At 40.2% G+C, this 27,149-nt stretch overlaps 1 protein-coding gene across 1 annotated transcript in view; it reads left to right on the forward strand.

Moving 5' to 3' along the window:
- Positions 1-27,149, forward strand: part of LOC141295370 (disheveled-associated activator of morphogenesis 2-like) — a 111,947-nt gene that overhangs the window by 44,966 nt on the left and 39,832 nt on the right. The window contains exon 2 of the mRNA XM_073826579.1: positions 23,572-23,803. Within this exon, the coding sequence (XP_073682680.1) occupies positions 23,636-23,803 (168 nt within the window). The 5' untranslated portion in view covers positions 23,572-23,635. The remainder of the gene's footprint in view (positions 1-23,571; positions 23,804-27,149) is intronic.

Consider the following 27,149-nt stretch of genomic DNA (forward strand, 5'->3'; position numbering starts at 1 on the left):
TTGTCTGTGGATATTGCTTTGCTGGTGACTCCTGTTATAAGACATCACTCTTAAGCGCTACATAACTAAGAATCAATAAGGAAAACGGTGCACAGTTGGTAAATGCATTCACAGTAACCCTCTGCTAGTTTGGATTTTAAGTTTACTGAATTGAAAGGGTTACACTTTAAAATCAACACAGAGACACATACACACAATATATAAAATGTTGCCATCCAGTTTCATTTGTTAACATTAACTATATTAGTTAACATGAACAATAATTAAATAGCATTTATTAATGTTAATTAATATTAAGCTAAAAAAAAAAGTATTCATATATTGTTTAAAGGTAAATTAGTATCTTTTAGTTTATGTACTGTGAATTAACATGAACATGAACACAGTTCATGTGGGTGTACAGCAATACACAATAAAGTGCTCTATATACGCTTAATTCTTTCAAAATATCTTTAAAAATCAAGTTGAGTGTTTTAATGGGGCGATATATATATAACTGATCTTAAAATGATGGTTTTCGGATGTTTTGAACAGATAACAGCAAAGTTTGTTTTGTTGTCAAAGTTTGTCTTGAAATTTTTAATTATTATAATTTTATATTCAATAAATAACACTATGAAAATATTGTCTACAATGAAGATAAATCACTCATGCTTAAAAGTTGTATTTTTCTTAATCTTTTGCTATGTGACTGAATAGGACAAGTTCATGGTACAGTTCAGTAAAAATAAATAAAAAACAACAACTGCAAAATACAAACAATGAAAGATTTAATGACCCTTTATATTTTCTCAAAATATCAGACATATTTATGTTGATTACGCTACAGCAATGTGCATCTTCCTCAAAGATGGTCTTAAGCAAAACAGCATGTTCCACTGGTCTCTCTCCCTTACACCCCTCCCCCCTTCAGTCACTCTTCAGTGACTCAATGGTGACTGAACACAGACAGGCACAGGCAGAGTGACAGCAGGTTTCTAATTTCTTTTTTTAATTTTCTTTAATTCATAGAAGCTTGTATAAAATTGATATTTACACCACTTGCTCAGAATGATAAGATCTCTGTGTGAAAAAAGTTGTAAAGAGTTTGGATGCTGCACTTTAAAGATATTAAAAAATTACGGTTATGTTTTTTACTACATCTTTAAAAAATCACCACGTCAACACCGTTCAAGATATCCCAAATCCGCTCGCAATTTATTATCTTCAGAATCTTCTCTTCATGTTAAAAAAGTTTGGTGTGAATACCTTGTTGTTCTTAGAAGGAGTGTGATTTTGTTTACAGCCTGATTTTTCCAAAAATCCACATTCAAATCAAAATAGCCTGCTTCCTGTTGGTCTTAGCTAATGAGTTTGATTTAGAAAGCTGTCCAGATTGATGAGAACAATATATGTACAGAGTTTGGTGACTGTAGGAAAAACTAACCCCCCAACTTTTGTCAAAAGATGGCGCTATAGAGTGCCTGCTCCACGCCCATTTATGACCTTTTGCCAGTGTCTAACTATCATTAATATTGATGTGTGTGTTGAGTTTCATGAAATTCTAAGCATGTTATCTGCCTCGAAAAGACAGGAATCTAATTTTAAAGTTTGACACGTTGCCATGGCAACAGCATTTGATTTATCATCGAACCCTTTACATATTCTTATCGGCCGTGTTTTGACATTATTTTGATGAAGTTTGAAGATAATCAAGTAAAATTAAGAGGCTGATTTCAAAGGATTTTGAAAATGACACGCTTCCTGCTGCCAGTTGGTGGCGCTATAACTTTGACTCATAATAGTCACATTTATGGAATCGGCATAATACAACGAACAAACTGGTGAAGTTTCATAAGAATCAGGCAATGTGTGCAACAGTAATTAGACACTTCCTGTTTCTCATTTCTCGCCATAACTTTGTTGCCTTGCCACGGCCAAACCGTTCGAGATATCAAAAATCCCCTCGCAATTTAGCATCCCCAATGTCTTGAGATCATGCTGACCGAGTTTGGTGACAATCCTATGGAAACCCTGGGAGGAGTACGTTAAATTCCAGAGCATGCGCTTTTTAAACAGCCCTAAATATCTCACTTCCTGTTGCGTGGAGCCTATGACATAGAGTACAAAAGTTGTTTGGCTCAGTGAGATCTATATGTGTACCGAGTTTCATATCAGTGCGTGCAAGTATGTGTGCGCAGTACATCAAGTTTTCAAACTGTGTTCCAGGGGGCGCTGTAGAGGCCCTGAACCACGCCCGGGTCCCAGCCTCTGTGGCGTCCTGATGGCCGCAGATTCCGACGTGTGTGCACATTTTCAAGAGTTTTTGAGTATGTTAAGGCCCCCAAAAGTGCCCCAACGGTTGAAAAAAAAAAAAAAAAAAGAACCCTTAGAAGAACAACAGGGCCTTCGCCCTTTTGGGCTCGGGCCCTAATAAGAAGAAACGGAGCAGATCCAATAGGGTCCTCACACCATCGGTGCTCGGGCCCTAATAAGAATCCTTAGAAGAACAATAGGGCCTTCGCCCTTTTGGGCTCGGGCCCTAAAAATAAGAATCCTTAGAAGAACAATAGGGCCTTCGCCCTTTTGGGCTCGGGCCCTAATAAGAATCCTTAGAAGAACAATAGGGCCTTTGCCCTTTTGGGCTCGGGCCCTAAATAATAATCCTTAGAAGAACAATAGGGCCTTCGCCCTTTTGGGCTCGGGCCCTAAAAAATAAGAACCCTTAGAAGAACAATAGGGCCTTCGCCCTTTTGGGCTCGGGCCCTAATAAGAACCCTTAGAAGAACAATAGGGCCTTCGCCCCTTTGGGCTCGGGCCCTAATAAACGGAGCAATTCCAATAGGGTCCTCACACCATCGGTGCTCGGGCCCTAATAACATCTCTGTAATTGTTTATTTTAATATTAATTTTGTTGGCTGTTATTTAGTGCTCTTCAATTCCATTCTTATCAGCAAATTGTTGATCTTTCAGCTTCTATCAAAACATACTAAAACGTGTGTTTCGTATCTTTATATGTTACATCTGTCTATGTTTAAACAATGAGACCATACTGCCTTAACAAAAGTGCAGGAGGGATCGATGTTAATGTTGATAATTCTGTAGAGCACAGGTTTATGCAGTTGACATTCACACAGGAACTTAAAAAATGCCTAAATAATCAATACCGAGTTGAATCAAGAATTGAATCAAAATTTAATATGGAAATCCATATTGTAGCCCTAAGTTTTAATTCTTTAAATCTAATTACAATTTCTTTTTTACACAATAATTAGTATACAAATATAAAATCTAAATAATAAATACTCATAATAACATTTAAATGACAATTGACAACATTTATGACTCCTTCTATGCTATTTATGTATTTATTTAATTGACAGAATTGGCATATTTTCTACAAATTGAGTCAAGTTTGCCCTAGGTTTTCACCGTGAAAATTTTGAACACTCCTTGCCTAAAGGCTGTAGTCTTTCTTTTATCTGACAAGAGAGGAGAGAGGAAGTGATTTGGAGAGAATAGAGGAAAGATAGGGAGGGTTGGACTTGCCGATTGTCTCTATTGCACGTAGGCACTGTAGTATTCTTACGTTGGGCTACACCAATAATATGTCAGAGGCAACGTATTTTCTGTTCCTATTGACTATATTACCTGTCAGTATAGGTAATTCAGAGTAGTCAAAAGTTTAGTTGTGTATTTGTTGCTGAGGAGTTGGTTAGCACTCATGTTGCATAGCTGAAAAGTGTTTAATAAAACTCTTCATGTTCAAGCTGATTACGCATGCATCCAGAGCCTTCATATACACATCATCATAACATAAACACAACAGGCTCTTAAAGGTGCAGTATGTAATACTGACAGCTAGCAGTTAAAATGGGTACTACATTTCTAAATTTAACTAGAGATATATTGGAGAGAGGTGTTCCCCCCTCACCTCCTCCTCAGATGTGACACTCCTGTGGGTTGCCACTGTCAACTGTACTTTCCACAAGTACAGTTGACAGTGGAAGGTGATGATCGATAGATTTTGATCTAAAATCTTCTAACTGATAACCTGCAGTGTCAAAATACTATTGGGTAAACTATCAGTGGGTGGAACTACACAGACCAAAGGAAAAACTGACATTTCAACATGGAACACAGATTTTAAAGTATCATAAATGGCTGTAGCACTGTTTTTTCTGAGAAGTATGTGCATGTTCATCTGCAAACTTTTTTTTTTTTTTTTTGGTTTAGTATATTAAAAAAATGACATGCAGCACCTAAAGATGCATGAAATGGGACCTCTCAGATCATGCCACTGGTCAAATTCAATTCCATCCACATTCCGCAGTTTTTTATGTTACAAATCTTTGCACAGCAGCTTCACAGAAAACGTCCCAGGTCACGGATGTAACCCTGGTTCCCTGAGGGAACGAGATGTCGAAACCCTATGGGAACGCCTTCAGTATACCCACGCTCTGAATACATGTGTAATCCATCCAATGGGAGAGAGAGACGTCACGGGCGGGTGACGTAAGCGACCTGGAACTATAAAAGCACTTGCAAAGTGAAGCAAACGCTTCTGGTGAAGCAAACGCTCGCAGGGATGCAGGAAGTATGGCATCAAGACGAAGCGTCTCGTTCCCTCAGGGAACCAGGGTTACATCCATAACCTGGGATGTTCTCTTCCGATAACTCGAACTGCGTCGAAACGCTATGGGAACGAGATGCCTACACCCACAGACTTGCAAATCCCTGCCTAGTGTGACGTCACAGCTAGGGCAGAAGAACAGAGGAGTCAGGAGTGGCTCGGAGATTTAGGTCATAGAACCTGATGAAAGTAAGAGGCGTGGACCACCCAGCAACATTGCAGACATCTTGAATAGGGACCCCCGCAGAAAGAGCTTTGGAGGCCGCCATACCTCTAGTTCAATGGGCCTTGTCCCCCAAGGGTGAGGGCAGGCCTGATGACTCATAAGCAGAGGAAATAGCGTCAACGATTTACGCCACAGGGCAGCTCTGTGGAGGACAGAAGGCCTGAAGTTCAATAGGGTATGGGGTAGCAGAGGGGACCTTAGGAACATACCCCGCACAAGGGTAAAGAAATGCTTTGACCATGCCAGGGACATAGTCCAAATAAGAGGGGGTCACCGAAAGGGCCTGCAGGTCCCCAACCCACTTAAGGGATGTAATTGCTAACAACAAAATAGTTTTGAAGGTAAGCAACCGATCAGAAATCTCCTCTATAGGCTCGAAGGGAGGCCTACAGAGGGCATCAAGAACCACAGAAAGGTCCCACGTAGGGACTCGATGATGAACTGGAGGCCTCAGCCTCATGGCACCGCGGAGGAAATGTGTAACCAGAGGGTCTTTACCCACTGAAATGCCACCAAGAGGGGTGTGGTAGGCTGAAATTGCCGCCACATAGACCTTCAAGGTGGAGTGGGTTAACTCTGTGGAGAAGTGAGCCTGCAAGAACTCCAGCACTGTATCAACTGGGCAGTTAACTGGGTCAAGCTGGCGATCCCCACACCATGAAGTGAAGAGCCTCCACTTCAGGGCATACAGTTTCCTCGTGGAGGGAGCTCTGGATTGGAGGATAGTCTCCACAACCTCAGTTGAGAGACCGGAAGCTATGAGTTGTGCCCCCTCAGGGGCCACACCCACAACTTCCACAGCTCCGGGTGGGGGTGAAGGATGTCGCCTTCCGCTTGTGAGAGGAGATCCCTCCTGACGGGCTACTAATGTTAGTCGAACCCCGTCCCGGCGCACTCTTTCCAGAACTCCCGGGAGCAGAGCGATCCAGTGGGAAAAGTGTACAGACGTAGCCTTGGCCACGTCTGTACCATGGCATCCAGCCCCAGTGGAGCTGGATGAGTCAGAATACCAAAGGGGACATTGAGCATTCTGCTTCGTCGCAAACAGATCCACCTGAGCTGGACCAAACAGTCTCCAAATCTGCTTCACCACCTCAGGGTGAAGCATCCATTCCCCGGGCCTCGGCCCCTGCCTCGACAGGATGTCTGCTCCCACATTTCGATGCCCAGGGATGTGAACTGCTCTCAATGAGGAGTTTGCCCTGGGACCATACAAGGATCTGCTGCACCAGATTGTACAAGGGGCTCGAACACAGACCTCCCTGGTGGTTGATGTAATAGAACACCGCTGTGTTCTTGGTGCAAACTAACACATGGTAATCTCTGAGGTATGGAAGAAAGTGTCTCACTGCCTGAAACACGGCCAGCATCTCAAGGCAGTTGATGTGCCACGTGAGATGGTTCATGACCGCCCCCCCAGCCAGTGAGGGATGCATCCGTCACTAGCATTACGCGGTGACAAGGAGCTCCCAGCACTGGGCCCAGTTTCGAGAACCAAGGTTTTCTCCACATGTCCAAGGCACATAGACATCACTGCATGACCTTGATCATGCGAAGTGAGTTTCCCCTCGGGGAGAACCCCTTGGACTTGAGCCACCACTGTAGGGGCCTCGTGTACAGCAGGCCAAAAGGTATTACGTTGGACGCAGCTGCCATGAGACCCAGCAGTTTCTGAAACTGTCTTACAGTGAGTGACTGGACTTCTCTGACTTTCCTGACTGCAGCGAGGATCGACTCGATCCAAACAGGTGACATACATGCCTGCATCGTGGTCGAATCCCACACCACACCTAGATAAGTGGTGCTCTGTAATGGAGACAGCACACTTTTCTTGGCATTTAGTCTTAATCCCAACGTTCTTATATGGGCAAGAACGACATCTTGATGCCGAACTGCCAACTGCTCTGATTGAGCCAAAATCAACCAATCGTCGATGTAGTTGAGTATACAGATGCCCTGGAGTCTCAGAGGAGCCAGAGCTGCATCCACACACTTTGTGAACATATGGGGTGAGAGCCCTAGGCCGAACGAAAGAACCCGATATTGGTACGCTTCACCCCTGAAAGCGAACCTCAGGAAATTCCTTTGAAGTGGAAGGTTGGAGACGAGGAAATAAGCGTCCTTTAGATCTATCGTGACAAACCAGTCCTCGTACCTGATCTGTGACACAACCTGCTTGACAATGAGCATCTTGAACTTCAGCCGTCTGACTGAGCGGTTCAACAGACGCAGATCTAAAATGGGACGAAGGCCCCCATCCATCTTTGGAAAAATGAAGTACCGGCTGCAGAACCTGGACTCCCTGTCGTGAGGAGGGACCACCTCGATGGCCTCTCGTTCCTCAGAAGAGATTTTACTTCTTGCTCCATGATCAGAGCCTGTTGAGGGCACACCACGGTGGGAAAGACCCCGTTGAAGGGTGGAAGCGGGGCACCGAACTGAATGTAATAACCCTTTTCTACAGTGCGCAGGACCCACGTAGCCAGTTTGGCAGTAGTTTCCACGCTGCCAAATAGTCTACTAAGGGAACCAGCCTCTTGAGACTGGCCTCTGATGTTGATACGTCCAGAAGACTCTGTAACCCCAGCCGCTCTATCTAATAAATTCTCCTTCTCTCACACCCCGCATCAGACTGGAAGGGGTGGGGGTACGGGACTTCTTATTTCCAACAACTGGAAATACTCAACCCATTCTCCTCTATGCAATTATAACTCATTTGAATCTCATACAATCACTATAACATCTCCTATCAAACTCCATGTTGTGGTAATTTACCGCCCTCCTAGTCAACTTGGCATCTTCTTAGAAGAGCTGGATGGGCTGCTATCCTCTTTTCCAGAAGATGGCAGCCCACTTCTAGTCTTTGGAGATTTTAACATTCATCTGGACAAACCCTATGCTGCAGACTTCCATTCACTCCTTGCTTCATTTGACCTAAAACGCATTACCACTGCATACACTCATAAATCCGGCAACCAACTTGATCTCATTTACACATGAAATTGTACTTCAGACAACATTGTGGTCAAACCCCTACACATCTCTGACCACTTCTTCATTACACTTAACCTACATCTTGCTACTTGTGCACCCCCATCCCCCCTACCTGTTACTTTTAGACGAAACCTACGCTCTCTCTCACCCTCCCACCTTTCTTCCTCAGTATCCTCCTCTCTTCCCTCTCCTACCCACTTCACATCCCTGGATACTAATGCAGCAACCGACACGTTATGCTCCACTCTTACTTCTTGCCTAGATGATATATGCCCTCTCTCCTCCAGGCCAGCACGGGCTGCTCCTTCGAACCCTTGGCTATCCGATGTTCTTCGTGAGCATCGGTCCAAACTTAGGGCAGCTGAGAGAAAATGGCACAAATCTAAGGATCCATCTGACTTGAGTATGTATCAGTCTCTGCTTTCATCTTTCTCTACCCAAGTCCATACTGCCAAATCTTCATACTTCCACAACAAGATCAACAATGCTCCGGACACACGCAACCTTTTCAAAACTTAATTCACTGCTCTGTCTCCCTCCACCACCTCCCACCACTTCTATAACAGCTGATGATTTTGCCACATTCTTTACAGACAAAACTACATCTATCAGTAATAAGTTCTCAGCTCCACACATACAGGAACTAAAACTGACCACACCCACGGCTGAAACTCCCCTCTTCTCCTTCCATCCCCATTCTGAGGCAGAAGTAACCAAACTTCTCCTCTCCAGCCATCCGACGACATGTCCTTTAGACCCCATCCCCTCACACCTTATCCAAGCAATCTCCCCTACAATCCTACCAGCGCTCACACACATCATCAACACATCTCTTCTCACAGGCACTTTCCCCACTACATTTAAGCATGCCCGGGTAACCCCACTGCTCAAAAAACCTACACTTAACACTTCACTCATAGACAACTACAGACCTGTCTCTCTCCTTCCGTTCATAGCAAAAACATTGGAACGAGCTGTTTTCAACCAGCTATCTTTATTTCTCTCACAGAACAATCTATTGGATGCTAACCAGTCAGGGTTCAGGAGTGGCCATTCAACTGAGACGGCGCTACTGTCTGTCACTAAAGCCTTGCGGACTGCAAAAGCTGATTCCAAATCATCAGTACTCATCTTGCTGGACCTATCTGCAGCATTTGACACGGTGAATCACCAGATCCTCCTGTCTACCCTCTCATCGTTGGGCATCACAGGGACTTCACTTCGCTGGTTCAAATCCTATCTCTCTGGTAGGTCTTTCAGGGTGGCCTGGGGAGGGGAGGTTTCCAAAACTCATCAACTGGTCACTGGGGTTCCTCAGGGATCAGTTCTTGGACCCCTCCTCTTCTCCATATATACCACATCTCTGGGCCCCATCATACAGGCACATGGCTTCTCCTACCATTGCTATGCTGATGACACACAGCTCTATCTTTCTTTCAAACCAGATGATCCATCAGTAGCTGCAAGGATCTCTGGCTGCCTGGCGGATATCTCTGCATGGATGAAGGAACACCATCTTCAGCTCAATCTAGCTAAGACTGAGCTCCTTGTCTTTCCCGCCACTCCAACTTTACAACATGACTTCTCCATCCAGTTAGGTTCATCAACAATTACCCCATCGACTTCAGCCAGAAATCTTGGTGTAATCTTTGATGACCAATTGACTTTTAAAGACCACATAGCTAAAACTGCTCGATCCTGCAGGTTTGCATTGCACAACATCAGAAAGATCAGGCCCTTCCTAACAGAGCATGCTGCACAACTCATCATCCAGGCCCTGGTCATCTCCAGGCTGGACTACTGCAATGCTCTTTTAGCCGGTCTTCCAGCATGTACAATCAGGCCTCTACAAATGATTCAGAATGCAGCAGCACGGCTGGTCTTCAATGAGCCCAAGAAGGCCCATGTCACACCTCTCTTCATATCCCTGCACAGGCTACCGGTTACGGCTCGCATCAAATTCAAGACACTGATGCTGGCCTATAGGACAGCCACCGTCTCATCACCTGCCTACCTCCATTCACTACTACGCATCTACACTCCCTCCAGAAGTCTGAGATCCTCTAGTGAAAGACGCCTTATTGTACCACCACAGAGAGGCATGAAATCACTTTCCAAAACATTCTCCTTCAACGTCCCTGCCTGGTGGAATGATCTTCCCACCCCCATCCGGAACGCAGGCTCCATAACTGTCTTCAAGCAACTGCTGAAAACCCATCTTTTTCGACACTATTTGACTCAATTAAAAAAAAAAAAAAAATTCTTCTCCTCTCTTTCCTGATCTTCCCTTTCTAGCCCGTACTCATCTAACAACGCCTGATATATGGTATTTTTGAGCACTTCCTATGTCGATCTGCCTCCTTAGGATGAATCACTTGTTGTTTTCCCCAATTGTAAGTCGCTTTGGATAAAAGCGTCTGCTAAATGAATAAATGTAAATGTAAATGTAAATGATTGAACTGCTAGTTTGGTGTCCGGTAACGGCGTACCGGCAGGAACCAGCCGAACTAACTGCTCTAGGGACCCCAGCAGGGGTGGCGAGGTACTCGGCTCCGCTATGTTTCCGGGCAAAAAGACCCGAGAGATGTACTCGCTGGAGACCACTGTGCCCTGTAACACTGGCAGGGGTGGCAGACTGATCTCCTGAGGGCACCGAGGAGAGATGGACACCGTGTAATGCGATGTAACCCGCTCTTCCTCGATAGGGGCTGCCCTCAATGGTCCTGTGTCTGTCAGGACTGCTTCGCCGGGGGCCGCCGAGACTGAAGCATGACCCTCAGGTCGAGCCTAGCCTTGGAAGCCCCCGAGGCGGAGTGTTGGGGTGTGGGTCGCAACACTCCGCTTTTGACTCTCTCTGTATGAGGAGCTGGTACTCGGCTGGGACTGCTCACGGCCAGCAGTCCCGGAAGCTAGAGAGGAACGCTGCCGCTTGCTTGCGTGCGTGTGTTGACGACAGAATCTACTGCGTCGCCAAACAGGCCAGAAGACGTAAGCGGGGCTGCCGTGTACCCCTTGCCCACAAGCGCTGAGGTGGTGCCCAGTGGCTTGGAGGGCAAGGACGGAGCCTTCAAGGACCTTCTGGTGTGAATTTCTAAATATTCATTGGTCATTGCCACTCCTATGCATATTCCCTTTCGATCACAAAACATGTTTTTGAAATTTTATTTCAATATATTGTTTTCTTTGAATGAGTGAACAAGATGATTTTCACATCATTTGGTTGAAAAAATTCTAGCCTTCATTTCTCAAAAGCCTTGTGAACATGGCCTTATTTCAGTGACTTCAAAAATTTAGTTTCTCACTAACCACGCTGTTTTCTCAAAAACACAAACATGTACATTCATGTTGTTTACATATTATTGTAGCCCAATTTGTGCTGATTACAGTGTGATCACATTTTAGCCATTAATATGTTTTTAAGATACTGAAAAAAACACAAATATCAGGGCATGTCAAAACTTCTTCAGGGCCCCAAAACACCCTTTAGACCCCAGAGGGTTAATGAAAAAGGTAACTATGACAGTAATTTCTTAATATCTGTCAGGAGTACAAAATCAACATGCAAAATCAGTAGTTAATGATTTGTTAAATAAACAAAGAAAAACAAGACATTTAACCCTCTTGGATCTGAGGCATTTTGGGGCCCTGGAGAAATTTTGACATGCAATGAGATTTTTTTTAAATTTCTTATAAACATATTAATGGCTAAAGTCTGATTGCACTGTATTCAGCACAAACTGTGCTACAATAGTATGTAATCAGCATGTATGTACAAATTTTTATTTCTGAGAACATTAGGTTTATGTGTGTTTAGTGAAAAAAGTATTTAAGTCACCAAAATAAGAGTTCTTGCTAAAAAATAATTTTAAAATGATCTTGCTCACTTATTCACAGTGCTTTGCACCTTATGGTGCGTTCACACCTGCCTCGTTTAATTCGGTTGAATCGCACTAGAGTTTACTGTTCGTTTTGGGGCAGTTTGTTTGGGCAGGTGTGAATGCAGCAGTCGCATTCGGGTACACAACAGAAGCGGACCAAACAAGCGTACTGAGACCTCCTTGAAGAAGCGGTCTGGAGCGGTTTGCTCATGGTGAGAAAGCAATCCGAACAAACGGACCACAAACCAAGTGGTATTATATCTTTCATATCATGGCTCTGATGTCGCTGTAGTTGTTAAATGTGAGATATAATTTGTTTTGGGCAAATCTAACTGGCAGCATTTGGTCTAATTAATTTATTATTTGTTGCAGAGCAAATAGTTTTGGCTGGTGGCAAAATATCATCATGTTATCGGCTTTGCGAGGAAGAATACATGCACAAAAAGGACTGTTTTAAGAAAAATGGGCTTCATCACTGTAAGGCATGCATGCATGACTCAGAGAATGCAACCTCAGCATTGGCGGGTCAGGCGGGTTGGTGGGCCCATGTAAAGTCGGCAGAACGTTGCCATCACATGCGGTAAAAAAAGTTGTGGTATCCTCTGTTGCGTCTTTTTTTTTTTTCAGTTTTGCAGAAATGTATATAGAGGCACATATTTCCAATGAGCCAAGGTAGGATAAAATCAGCCAAAAAAAGATATTTAGTTTAAGAGTTAAAGTTTAAGAGGAGCATGTTCAAATAAACTTTCCTCTGTTTAACGAGTTTTTCAGCAACCTTCCTCTACCCTATCTCCTCACTCTAAAGTATTCCAATGCCAATCAAAGATGGGGGAGTACTCTGGGTTTGAGCCAAATTCCAAGCTCAGACCCCTCTCCTTGAACAGTATGTTAAATACAAATATTGTACTATATCTGATTATATGTAAATGTGTAACTTTGCCATCACATGCGGTAAAAAAGTTGTGGTATCCTCTGTTGCGTCTTCAATGCTGGCAGCGTAAAGGGCAAGATTCTGACACAATTGCTTCTCTAGCCACATTTATAAGGCCTGCAGCCTTGTCAGTATTTGCATAAAATGTACAGTATATTGCTACATGTGTGTGGTGATTTTTGGTCACATGTTAATGAATAGAAACATTTCTATGAAGTTGATGCATGATTACTGTTTAGTTTGTTTTATTACAGACACTACATATGTCATTGACCCGTATGTTACATTTAAATAATAGGTAATCTAATACATATAACTGTACTCTAGTTAACTGGACTGACACATAATTATGCACATTACATCTGAAATCACCAAGCTATGCAGTCAAAATTAATGTGCAGATAAACAAACACACAGTACATTCACACAGTGGCTAATACATGGAAACCAATATTGTATTATTGTGAGTCAATTGAAGAAAAGTACAGTGTGAGTTAAGCTCACACAGTTATTGGATTTAGCTGTAGTCATTTCAAGACATAATTTTATGAGAGTAGACTATGTCCTGGTCCTGTATTACTTTACTCAAAAGGAAGCAATCAAAGTAAATACTTCTAATGCAGTATCTGAAATGGGATGCAGCCTAGTTATCTTTTTTGTACAGCTGTTCTTCTTATTTTTTAGATTGTTTTTACATTTTGACTTTGTCCGTTGCTACTGTATTTTTTTCTCAGATACTGGGAAACATTTGCTGTGCTGGTTTTGAACATCCCCTCAAGAAAGGGCAACCTCTGATACTAATGGTAAAGACAGTGAGAGAGAGAGCGATGAGAAAAAATGAAAAGATTCCATTTGGCCACTGTGACAGAGGCGGTTTGGGATGCCATAGATTCCTCTGAGCCCCCCTGGGTTTTGTCGTGAGGACATTATGAAATGAATTCTGGTAGAAACTTGTAGGGGAGAGAAGTGTATTTACATTACAGAAAGCCCAAGCAGTGTGGGGAAGATGCAATGTGGAAAAACGCGTATAGAGAGAATAAACGATTATTTCGGTAAGGAGATGAGGGTTATGTGAAGAGAGAGGCATTTGTTTAACAGTGTTTAACAGTGCTTAAAACTCATTGCCACAGTGCTGTTTTTGGTACATTGTTGTGTGGTTGCAGGAGTTTGTTCTGGTTGGTTGCTTATTGGCCCTAGTCAAATGATCTCTCATCCATGTTTCTGAGATATTTGTGTCTGTCTATATGGCTGAGGTTGTCTCAGTAACGTATGTAACTATGCTTCCCGGAAAAGGGAACAAGACGCCGTGTCAGTAACTGATGCAATCGGAACAGTGCCCAGTTGTGATGAGGCACTCTGTCACCCCTGCCATCAGTAAACTGTGGCTAAATAAAGACCAATCTTTGTTGATTATTCATAGGCCAAACCCAAACTTTTACATTCCAACCAGGGATAACAGGTTGGCTCTAATGGGGATCTTCCAAAAGAGAAAACCAGATACTGCATATCTTACTGCATGTTTTGCATTAGTTTCAAAGTGAAATGTCCAGAGAGTGGCACTAAAACACACATTTAAAATGTGACCAAGGCACATTTTTTTATGTTGGTACAGGCACGCATTGCTGCATTTTTATTGCGCTGCTTGAGGTACATATTGCGGCTGTTTAGAATTCAAATTTCTAAGGAGTGTTGCTAAAGCTTAATGCCTTTATTGTTTTTGGAGTTTTACTGCCTCTAGTGGTTATTTCAACTGCAAACAGCAGTGATTCATACAAATAAGTTTTTTTTTTTTTCTCAGTTTTGCAGAAATGTATATAGAGGCATGTATTTCCAATGAGCCAAGGTAGGATAAAATCAGCCAAAAAAGATATTTAACTTATTATTAAATGCCCATGAGAAGGATGCAATACTAGAATTAGCAAGTTAAGGCATGAGCATGCAGCAAATTATGTTTTATTAACAAAGTTTAAGAGGAGCATGTACAAATAAACTTTCCTCTGTTCAACGACAGTTTTTAGCAACCTTCCTCTACCCTATCTCCTCACTCTAAAGTATTCCAATGCCAACCAAAGATGGGGGAGTACTCTGGGTTTGAGCCAAATTCCAAGCTCAGACCCCTCTCCTCGAACAGTATGTTAAATACAAATATTGTACTATATCTGATTATTTGTAAGTGTGTAACTTGTAAAATGAAAAGCATAATTTAATCACTCGGGAGAGCAGGGTAAGTTGAGTCACTTTTTTCCTTGCATTGTCTTTAAAGTGAGCGCATGAAAGTAATGTGTCCAACTAAAGTATGTACATAAATTTCAGGATATGGTCCTTGGGAATCACCTTGGATCTAAAATATGACTCTCAAAAAAAGTCCATTCAAAAATAAAATTAATGAAATGGATAATTATAGTAAAATAATACTTGATAAGTAATCATCAGAGTGGGCGATCCACTGGCTCAATTCAACCCAGGACTTTGCCCTCCTACCATTTTAAGAAACTCCATCCAGCAGTTTAGAGCTAACATCATGCAAACAGTATTGCCTCATATTATAACTTCCTAAAGCACAAAAAAGTGAAATTTAAAATAATAAAAAGTGTCTGTAATTGTTCAGACACAAAAAGCATGTTCAACAGCACAAAACTGGCTTGTAAACATAGCTAAATGTCTAAAGTTATGCAGTCTGTACCGGAAACAGTATTGATTAGTTTACCTCTCGAGTCTTCGGGTTCGAGTCGTTTATTCCCAGTCCCATAGGCTATAATCATTATGTAAATAAGGTTGAGAACCACTACTGCTGTCACGTCACGTGACAAAAAAAATGAACAACTCGGACCTGAAATCTCTAGAGGTGAATAAATAATATCTCCTTCCGGTACAGATGGCATAGCATCAATGGGGCTATCCCAGAATGGACGAATGACTCAAACCAGAACCCGAAGACTCAAGAGGTGAACTAATCATTTCTGTTTCCTATGAAGAACCAACAGGATAGCGTACATGCACGGTCAACACAAAATGAATGAATCCCTTTCTGAGACCACTCGTTTGTCCTGAGTCACATTAAAGATTAGTTTAAATTGAACGAATCGTTCATGAAGGACACATCACTAGTTCAGATCCCGGCACTCATGTTGTGTTGAATTTTGGTTTCACGTCAGGGTTTATTCTTCTTGTGTTTGCAATCCTGTTGCAAATCAAATTTACCCTGGTTGTGCCTTGCCTCGCCACACCGCTAGCTGTGCTTTTCCCCCATGGGGTAGTTTTGGTGCTTGTTCTGTTTTGTTGTCACTTTGCGAGTCCTCACCTCATCCCTGCAACCCTACCCTGACAGAATGTAGTTGCCAATTATTTCATGGATCTCTCTTCATGGGAGTAGTAGTGGGAGTAAAATGGATGACTCTTCAAATATTTGTGGTCAAATTACCAATTTTGTTTATGGTTGCCTAGAAGCAAGGGCTGGCTCAACTTCCCCAGAGGCTCAAATGCTCTTCCCTTGTTGTACTATATATTTTAATAGTTGAGGTATCATTCATGTCTGTAATATTAATTACGTAGGATAAGTTATGTACCAAAGTTAAATTCTTAGGTTGAATGATCCTAAACCAAAGCAACAATAATAATGATTGTAACCTTAGCAAACACTAATAATGGTCCCAATATTGAGTAAATACTGACTTCTAAAATCTATTCAGTGTTTTTATGTATCATTCATGTCTGTAGCATTAATTATGTAGGATAAGTTATGTACAAAAGTTTAATTCTTAAGTTGAAGGATCCTAAACCAAAGCAACAATAATAATGATTGTAACCTTAGCAAACACCAATAATGGTCCCAATATTGAGTAAATACTGACTTCTACATCTATTTAGTCTTTTGAGTGTACAAAAATTCAAGTCATGTCAGTTGGAATATTTATTGTTCTAACATATTTTAGAGAAATAGAAATATGAAGGTTTCTGTTGGCATGTCGTTGAGAGGAAAAGCTAGAAAAGGAAAGGGAAGATGTATGATTTTGCAAACAAATCTGCCTAAGACAGACGCTGCTGATCACACAAGCAAGAAAAAGTAATGCAAGATATAGAAACCAGTTGAGCAGTGTGTGTGAGAAGGAAAGGTTCCTCCCTCTCTCCTCCACTGACCTACTTTCAGCAGCACACAGGATAATGTGATGTGGTCATGGGCTGAATGAGAAATGGCAACAGCCATCCCCCATCCCCCTTCCCCCTTTCCATCTCTGTCTGTCTGATTCTCTCTGTCTTTCGTATAGTCTCTTAAGAGAAAACACAGGTTACCCAGTGTGCCCTTCCCTGAGGCAAAAATGAATAGAAGACAGCATGAACATTATTATGCATCGATGTATACACAAATTACGTTTGTTTGTTTGTTTGTTTTCCAGTGTGTCCACACATTCGTACCTGCATTTATATGAGTGGTGTTTTCAATATCATCAATGAAACAACTGTAATGTATTCATTAGAGGTCATTTACAAGATACAGCATTTTTAATTTAATGGAATCTTATAATGCATCTGGTTTAGAATGCTCTACATTCAGACAGTAACTTCACTTGCCTCAGAAATATATTTCCTGCCCCTCCTCACAAGCATCTGAGACTTGACATAATCACAGTAAATTTTTAAAGTAGATACTACATTTATCCCAGTGTTAAAGCTTAAAGTAACATTTCTCTTTGCTGTGTTTATATATTTATAATGTTGCTTTAAAGTTTAAAAAAAGGTTTGCTGGTTACATTTGTTTATTCTATGTAACCAGTGACAATCTATATGATGAGATTTTATTCATTTAATTTATTTTTTATTTGTATTATTTACTCATCATATCATATTCAATTCCAACAGCAAAGTTTAGGCAAAATGTATATTAGGAGCATTAGTATTAATAGTATGATGCTCTGTGTGCATGAGTGGAACCAAACTGTTGAAAGTCAAGTTGTTGTTTTTTTTTTTTTTTTTTTGTAAATGAATTAATCTGGATAATACCAATTCTTCATTCTCAAAAATCTTTGCTAGAAAAGCAATCTTGATATAGCAGAAATAGGGTTGTGCCGATAGACGATAGTATCGTGTATCGACGATAGTCAAAGATATCGCCTGTTGCTGATGCCTTTGACGATAGTAAGACGATTATTATTATGCGTCAAAAATGCACCTAACTTTAGCGATGCAGCGCGGAGAGTCGCTTCTGCCTCAGAAACTTGCCGCGGTATAAACACAAGCATAGAGTAGATAGCGCTGCAGATGTGTGCAGTGAAAATGGGTAAGAGATTTATTCATCATACAGTGTACATAGATTAAGTGTAGACAGTCATTAGGATAACAGAGGTAGTAAAATGTGGTTTAGGCTGAATTAAATTTGATATATGAGAATTCGTCTGCATATAGTAAACATAAACATTCACCTCAGTAACATCTGTATACGTTAACTAGAATTACGATAAAATGGCGCTAAACATACGCACGTGAATTACACCGTTTCTCCTCATTCTATATGAACTGAACTACAACATGAACTGATGAAAAAGATCAGACATACAGCGGTAACATTATCGAAATATGACGGGTATAGAAAGACACATTCATTTGCATTCACGCAAGCACATTTATCACTCCCTGAGATAGCAGAGAATGAAACCGAAAGTAAACTTAAACCTATCCAACAGAACTACCGTCAGCGCTCTGTACCATAGACATATATAGAGAGTAGACGCCCCATCGACCGATACTCCCTACTGGCGCTGACGAGACGTGGGGCTGCCATCTTGGACCGGTCACCCGCTCCATTCAGTGTAATCTGTTTGGCAGGTGTAACGAGCTGTCAACGCATTTAATTAATCATACCTCAGGGAATACCGAACTGATTTTCACGCGTTTTTTTTTTTTTTTTTTTTTTTGCTGCAAAGGTCATAAATATAGCTGTGATACATGACACGTGGTTTGGCATATTTTAATATTGATAGTGAGCTTAACAGTAATATAATGAATATCTCCATTCCTGTGATAGTATTGGGTCTTTTAAGAGGGTCTAAAGACTTACAACATGGACTTAGTTCATTAAGCACTTCTAATGCGTTATGGTTTGTATAGTTTTATTCTATTTTCATTTGGCTGTTTATTAATTTGACATTGTTGTTCATTACTGATATTCTCCTTAATGTAGTCTTACCATGCTGTTATTATATTTTGTAGTGATGGGAAAATGAAGCTTTTCGAAGCACTGAGGCTTTCCCCTCTAGGGTTGCACGGTATACCGGTACTACGGTAGTATCGCGATACTAAAGCTTAAAAATACCCGCGGTGCCATTGCATTTTTGAAACGGTAGTATCGTATGCACGGCAGGAACACTGTTTAAAACGTTCATTTGAACATGCACGCCAGCACACCAAATGTCTTTCTGCTGTGCTTTGTGTAGTACAGGCTGTCTCTAAGCTTCATATGGTATCCAGTGTTTCCCGACGCTTCAGTTCAGTTTGAAATGAGAAGGTGCACGCGCACGTCGTTGTTCACGCTGCAGTTTATCAGAAGAGAGGGTCTGATTCAGACCGTCTGATGTTATTTAAAAAAAACAGCAGTTCACTTATTCAACATATTTATAGTTTTTTCGTATTTTCATTCCTTTGCCCACTTTTAGAACAGGTGAAATAATTAGTTTCTGGAAGGATCGTTGATCACGAATGCAATTCCATTCATTAACATACTAGCTGCTTTCCACTTGGTTCTTATTAATCATTATATATATTTTATATATTATAAATTAATGTTTTAATATATAAGCTGCTTACTTTCAAGATATGCGAGCAAAAATGCTCCTGACAGTTCAGCAAGATGTTTTTGTTTCGTTTCTGTATTCGAATCCATATCTGCGTTGGTTTGGGCGAATCACTGATTCACTAAGCCATTCATAAAAACAGTCATTTGATTCACTCCTGAATGATTCAGCTGTTTTGAAAGAATCGTTTGAACGACTCAGTGATTCAATCACAAACACTGCTGCCACCTGCTGACGGGTTTAAGTTTCTCATCATATTACATTCTTTCCCATAATATTTCTATATTCAGAGTTTTGTATTTAAAACATTAGTCTGTAATCTATTATTTATGCAATTATAAATAAAGTCTAAATGTATAAATACCACATCTAAATGTCACTTCATGCAGCTTCTGCGCATTGCTAAGATGAGTTATGTTGACATGATTTCATGGAAAACAATAGCCAGTCATTCATTCACATAAATGTAAAGTATTCAGAGAAAAAAAATGTTGTCTGTTTTCATTTACATCTTTTTATTTATGAAACTTTGATTCATTTTGTAGAATAGAATTTTAAATGAACAAAATACTGCATGGTATCGCGATACTACTTGGTATCGTGATACTTCAGCTGGTATAGTATCGTAAGTCATTTTTATGGTATCGTGACAACCCTATTCCCCTCAACTGTATTGTAAAAAGGTTCATTACGCGAAGCTTTTCAACACGTTGCACACTAGTGACATCTTGTGGTCAAAGGTGGAAAAAGTTGCCTTTGCGTCCCAGATCTCAAAGCGATTTTGGACAGTTTCATCAAATACATCAATTTGTGCTACGAAAACTGTCAGAAATAAAATGTCATTTTACTTGAATTAATCTGTAAATAAACTTTTTGTAAAATTCTAAAAGTATAAGCATGGTTTATGTAGGCATATAAATTCAAAGTAAATTAACTGTTAAATTAGGGTTAGGACTAATATTATTATTAATTAGAAGTGCTTGTGAAGCAAGGATAACTACAAATTTAACATGCACAAAACTACACATGTACATATTTATTCGTATTATGATTTATTCTTAACAAAAAGCGAATGACACTTGAAACGCGTTATTTGAATCAGAATATGAAGCAGTCACGTGGTTATGGCAAAACAAATCAAGCTCCGGTACAGTGCTTCACTGTGAGATGTTTCGTTTTTTTGATACAAACTTCGAAGCTTCGGTGTCAAACGTCACATCACTAATATTTTGCTTGAATTGACATTGTTTATTATTGCTGTTTTCCCTCTTTTTCATTTTTTTATTTCAGTATGCTATTGACTGAATTGACGTTGTTCATGTTTGCTATTCTCCTTATTAGCTATAATCTGACCAACATCTCAATCTGTTCCCTGTTAAATTTAAGTATTATATTGTTTTGTATTTATGTCACTTTGGACAAAAGCGCAACCATAACCATATGAGGTGTAGGCTATGATAGGAATTTTGCAAATCACACACTATAAATATGATAGAGAAGCAGAAACAGATAGTGACGGTAAAGGTATTTTAATGAGTTGAAGAAACACTATATGAATATTACATTAGAGTCTACTTGGAGTATTTCATTCTCTCTCGCTCACACACCTACAGTATCCTACAGTGTTCAGGCATGTTCTCTCACTACTGCTGCTGCTACGCGATGTAATCAATTCCAGAGTATGCCCAGTCCAAGATGGCGGCCGCATTTCTCGTTTCCAGCAGCCAATGTGGCGTCTATCTCTATTTTGTCTATGCTCTGTACACGCACAACTTAGAATAAGGAATTTATTACATACTGACATATTTACATGTCATTAAATAAATTAGCATGATAGTATTGTGTATCGGAGATCTCACAGGCTGACGATATGAAAATTGTGCATATCGCCCAACACTAAGCAGAAACCTAATCCAGCTACCATATAAATTTACACCATTCTGATATTAACTATTTTGTAGCAAACACTTGCACTTGTAGGGTTTGATATCGGAAATAAGCAAGGCTGACAGTTTAATTTCCTTGTCACAATTTTTTGGTAAACGTAATGGAAACCACTGCTATTCTGACTTACTTGTTAGAGCAGAGAGTTTAGGAACGCTGGGCTTATTTCCCTTTTGTGTTTTCTCTGTTCCGGTGAGTGTGATGGGTACAGCCACCTCTTCTCCCTCACTTTCCTTTTCTTTTGCCATTGGTGAACATTGTAGCCTGAAAACAGAGAAGTCTTTGTAACTGCCCTGGGGGTTATGCCAGCACATCCAGAGAGGTGCCAGGCGGTTCCATTCTCTGTACCCACATGGACCGAAGAAGTTCTGGAGAGTGATGAGAGCTGTTGCTTTTCAGAAACCCAGCTCCTTCATGGCTACTTCACACAGCTGAAGGGCTCAGCCTGTATCCTCTGTCTTTCACTGATGTCCCCATTCTGATGTTGAGCAATTAAAGCTGTCAGGCTGATGTAAAACTGCTTTAACTTCAACATCAGTGATGTACATCAATTTAGAGAACACCATATCGGGGAGTACTGAGGGTTTAAAAAAAAATTCTGTGGTTGACACATTTATTCAGTTTCTTTATTGAGTTTGTCTTAAAGGTACAGTTCACAGAAGACAATACAGGTCCTTTTCAAAAAAATAGCATATTGTGATAAAGTTCATTATTTTCTGTAATGTACTGATAAACATTAGATTTTCATATATTTTAGATTCATTACACACATTTGAAAGTAGTTCTAGCCTTTTATTGTAATACACAGTAATACCATGGTCAGTAAACCATTTACCAGTGGTTTTGGCACTGTGAGCAGGTGCCAGGTCGTGCTGAAAAATTAAATCTTCATCTCCATATAGCTTTTCAGCAGATGGAAGCATGAAGTGCTCCAAAATCTCCTGATAGCTAGCTGCATTGACCCTGCCCTTGATAAAACACAGTGGACCAACACCAGCAGCTGACATGGCACCCCAGACCATCACTGACTGTGGGTACTTGACACTGGACTTCAGGCATTTTGGCATTTCCCTCTCCCCAGTCTTCCTCCAGACTCTGGCACCTTGATTTCCGAATGACATGCAAAATTTGCTTTCATCCGAAAAAAGTACTTTGGACCACTGTGTTTTATCAAGGGCAGGGTCAATGCAGCTAACTATCAGGAGATTTTGGAGCACTTCATGCTTGCATCTGCTGAAAAGCTTTATGGAGATGAAGATTTCATTTTTCAGCACGACCTGGCACCTGCTCACAGTGCCAAAACCACTGGTAAATGGTTTACTGACCATGGTATTACTGTGCTCAATTGGCCTGCCAACTCTCCTGACCTGAACCCCATAGAGAATCTGTGGGATATTGTGAAGAGAAAGTTGAGAGACGCAAGACCCAACACTCTGGATGAGCTTAAGGCCGCTATCAAAGCATCCTGGGCCTCCATAACACCTCAGCAGTGCCACAGGCTGATTGCCTCCATGCCACGCCGCATTGAAGTAGTCATTTCTGCAATAGGATTCCCGACCAAGTATTGAGCGCATAACTGAACATAATTATTTGAAGGTTGACTTTTTTTAGTATTAAAAACACTTTTCTTTTATTGGTCAGATGAAATATGCTAATTTTTTGAGATAGGAATTTTGGGTTTTCATGAGCTGTATGCCAAAATCATCAATATTAAAACAATAAAAGGCTAGAACTACTTTCAAATGTGTGTAATGAATCTAAAATATATGAAAGTCTAATGTTTATCAGTACATTACAGAAAATAATTAACTTTATCACAATATGCACATTTTTTGAAAAGGACCTGTAAAAATAAAAATTATGTTATCATTTACTCACAATTAAGTTGTTCTAAACCTGTATGAGTTTCTTTCTTCTGTTGCTGGTAGCCATTTACTTCCATAGTATGGGAAAAAAAATGGAAGTCAGTGGCTTACAGCAGCTGTTTGGGTACCAACATTCTCCAAAATATCTTATGTGTTCAACAGAAGGAAGAAATTGATACAGGTTTGATGACAAAATGTTCATTTTTTGGTGAATTATCCATTTAAAGTTTTTCAGTAGATTTAAAACCATTTAGTTTGTAATAAATGATTATGTACACATGCAGTTGTCTTGTCTGGTTTTTATAAAATCCTAATTGGTTCCTTTTTCTCTTTCAGATCATGCCCCCTAGATAGCAGACTCTTCGCCCTGCTGGCTGTCGGCCCCTCCGGATTGGAGAGGATGCCTCCCCGGAAGCGCACACGGCCCACCCTGGGCTTCCTGTGCTGCTTCAGCAGCAGTGAACCCCCTGAGATCAATCTGAAGGACAGTGTACCGCTGCAACTGCTAGAGTTCAGTGCCCCCATGCCTCCGGAGGAAGAACTGCATGCCCGCTTCTCTGAATTAGTGGTTAGTATCTGCCAGCTATTCTAGTGGTCAGGTTTATGCCATCAAATATGTTTAAATGTACTTCTTAATTCTTTCAAGGAATCCATAACCATAATTAATAATATATAAGTGGAAAATTCAAGGGGCTAACTATGTGCAATCAGTGTCACAGTAATTTAAAATATAATTTGTAACGTCAGGTAGTTTGCAACACCTGTAGTACATCAGTTGATCAGAAAATAAGGCTTTAAGGAGTCTATTTAGGTGGCCTCACCCACTGGCGTTCATTTGCTGAATTGAATTCTTATTGTTTTATGTAATTGGCCTGATACATTCTTACCTTACAAAATTAACATTTGAAATATTCTGAACTCTCCTGAAATCATTATGACTAGTAGATTATGTGGAGGCTTGTTTTCAGTATAGAACATATTGAAGGCTCATGAATAAATGGAGCAACAGGCACTTGAGACCTTCTGATTTCTGTTTATCACTGACTTGGCAAGTTGTATTGAAGTGACCAAACAAAGAACACTTTTTGTTATGAGCAAGCAGTAGGTGGCCGACTTAAATGTAATGGTTAACCTTGCACTCTCAGACTAGCGAATTTGTGATCATGACATTAGAATCAACAGTTAGAATCAAATTAAAACTGAATCCTAACAAAATTAAATAAACTTTACTGAAGTGCAAGTAAAATACGCATTATACAACTTTCACCTCACACTGTTGAATTCCATAGTTGGGCCAATGTGTGCTCCTTACAAATCTGTTGACAACAGAATAAGCAGACAAGTAAAACTATGTTCCTGTTTAAATAGCATGTTTGCTTCTCTGTATAGACTTCAGAAGGATCCCAGTGCCAGGAACAAGAGGGCAGTTTATAACAACCCAGGCTCATTGGAAATATACTCTACATACATTTCTGCAACACCGTGATTACATACCTTACTGCTTGTTTCACGGCAGTTTCAAAAAATTGTGCTGTTAAATAACAGTAATTTACTGGCATCAGGGTTGCCAGTAAGGTACTGTTAATTTACAGCTCTCAAACGTTAAAGGAACCGTATGTAAGAAATTTATTTCAGTTAATCATAAAATGGCCCTGACATGTCACTAAACATTAAGAAATCATGTTCATTTCAAATACTTATATCACTGACAACAGTGGTCTGGCCAGGATATTGTCATTTAAAAGTGAAAGTTGCAGCCCTCAACTGATGTTGATGTTTTCATGTTGTGTTTTGGCATGAGGCGCCACCCTCCAGCTATCTACTAATCACGAAGACAGTAGAGTTTCGTCATCCGGGTTGCCAGCTCTGCTCTAGTTACAGCTGCAGCTACAAATGTGTCAGATAAAACATGTATAATGTTACGAAACCTAAAAGACCTCATTATGAGTCCGAAATACGTTGTGACAAAGTCCGAAATAAAACAAGGATTTGTATAGGAGATGCCTTTGAATAGCAGAATGTCATGTAATCTTTCACATCACATAATTTAGCGTTATGGACGTGGAAATTTCCCTTGGCATGGAATTGACCCTTGACTTTTGGATGCTATATTCTACCATGTTTGTTGGTATAGACTAAAAGCCCCGTGCTTCTGTACACAGTGGATTTTCCACGGTCGCCCATGCTAAATGCGTTCATAAAAAGCTTTATATCGCACCACTAGCAGGGTATGAAAACAATCTATGTTCTGACTGAAATGTGGTATTACAGTACATCTTTACGAAATATTTGGCTAATCGCCATTAGTAAATTTTTGCGATACATAATTACTTTGCAAAACATCTCTTGTGAAGCATAAATATAATTAACAGAAAAAAAAATTACTGTGTAGGACTCGTCACTTGCCATTGGAAGCTCCTTGTAGCAGCCTACGTTCCTGCTGGATCCTGCAGCTTAGCTGGCAACCTCGAGTCAGGGATACACCGTTCTACAGTATTTTGAAAGTGATTGCAGTACCAGTTTTGGCCACAATTCTACATACGGTTCCTTTAATTTACAGCTCTTAATTTTTACAGCATTTTAACGTAATTTGACCATGGAAATTAACTTCGCACTGATGAGTCCACTGAGAAGGAATATTTTTTTGCATAAAACTGTGAAGACCTCATTTATAAAATGTTGCGCAGAAACCATCCTAAATTTTATCTTACGATCATCTCTCAAATATGCATACGTGTGTAAATGAACATACGTACAGAAAATGCACATATGAAAACGCACATCTCTTTCAGATGTGAAATCTATGAATCGCAAATTATCTTGAATTTGTGCGCAACTATATGGTTTCAGCTCTCTGCCTACTTTAAATAAACAGTTGAGTTAAATATTTACTCTCCTTAACGGTTCATGACTTTGCATAACTGTTTTCTGTGGACTTTCAGTAATATTTCAGTGAAAATAACTTTTTTCCATTTAGTTAATCTGGCTGTTACGTTTTACATCTTTGAAATAACAGAAATTTACTGGCAGCATAGTTGCCAGTAAGTAACTGTTTTTCTACAGTTTGTCGCCGTTTGTCACACTTTTTAATTACACTCTAACCCTTTAAACCCCACAACAAAATCCTTAGTTTCAAATGTACACTTATAGGGAGATAACTTGTCCACACTAAAGAGTGTTCGAGTACCACTAAAGCAGTGCTGAAGTTAATGAGAGATAATTATGTGATTATTTAAGTGATGATTCTGCATTAGTGATGAACACCTGCTGTTAACAAACAGAATCAGTGAATGAAAAAGAAACACAAGAACTACAACTGACTTCAGCCACATCCTTAGATTAAATCAAGTGAAATAAAAGACATTTAAATCTGATTAAACATCTAAAACAGCACTACAAGCTTCACATTATTAACCAGACTGATGCTATTTCTGTAAGACTGTGCTTATTGAGAATTAACAGATGTTTAGATTTTTTTTTTTGACACTACCATGATGGAGATCAGTTTTTGCTTTAGTTGGGCTATTGAACCTTGCCTTTTTAACGATAACTTTTTTTTGGTTGCGGTAACAGCATCTGTATCTGTTGTGGTAAAACACGACCAAGTCACAATTTGCTATATTGGTGATTGTGTTTTGCTAATGATGTAATCATCATTAAACACCAGGTTCATATATTCTGTATTTCTTCTCTTATTCTCTTATCTAAGCAATACTGTATTACCATATGAATGCAAGAGCAGGGTATAATGAAAGATCACATACATTCATAACAAAAAAGGGTCTGGCATGCTATTAAACACAGACATCAATAATTAGCTTGTGAATCTCAACAACGGTGGCAATCAATAAAATAAATAGATCAACTCTGAACATCACAAAACATGCTACTAAAACAAAAAAAGCAAAAAGTAA

This window comes from Garra rufa, chromosome 21 (genome assembly GCF_049309525.1).
Source record: "Garra rufa chromosome 21, GarRuf1.0, whole genome shotgun sequence".
Taxonomy (NCBI): domain Eukaryota; kingdom Metazoa; phylum Chordata; class Actinopteri; order Cypriniformes; family Cyprinidae; genus Garra; species Garra rufa.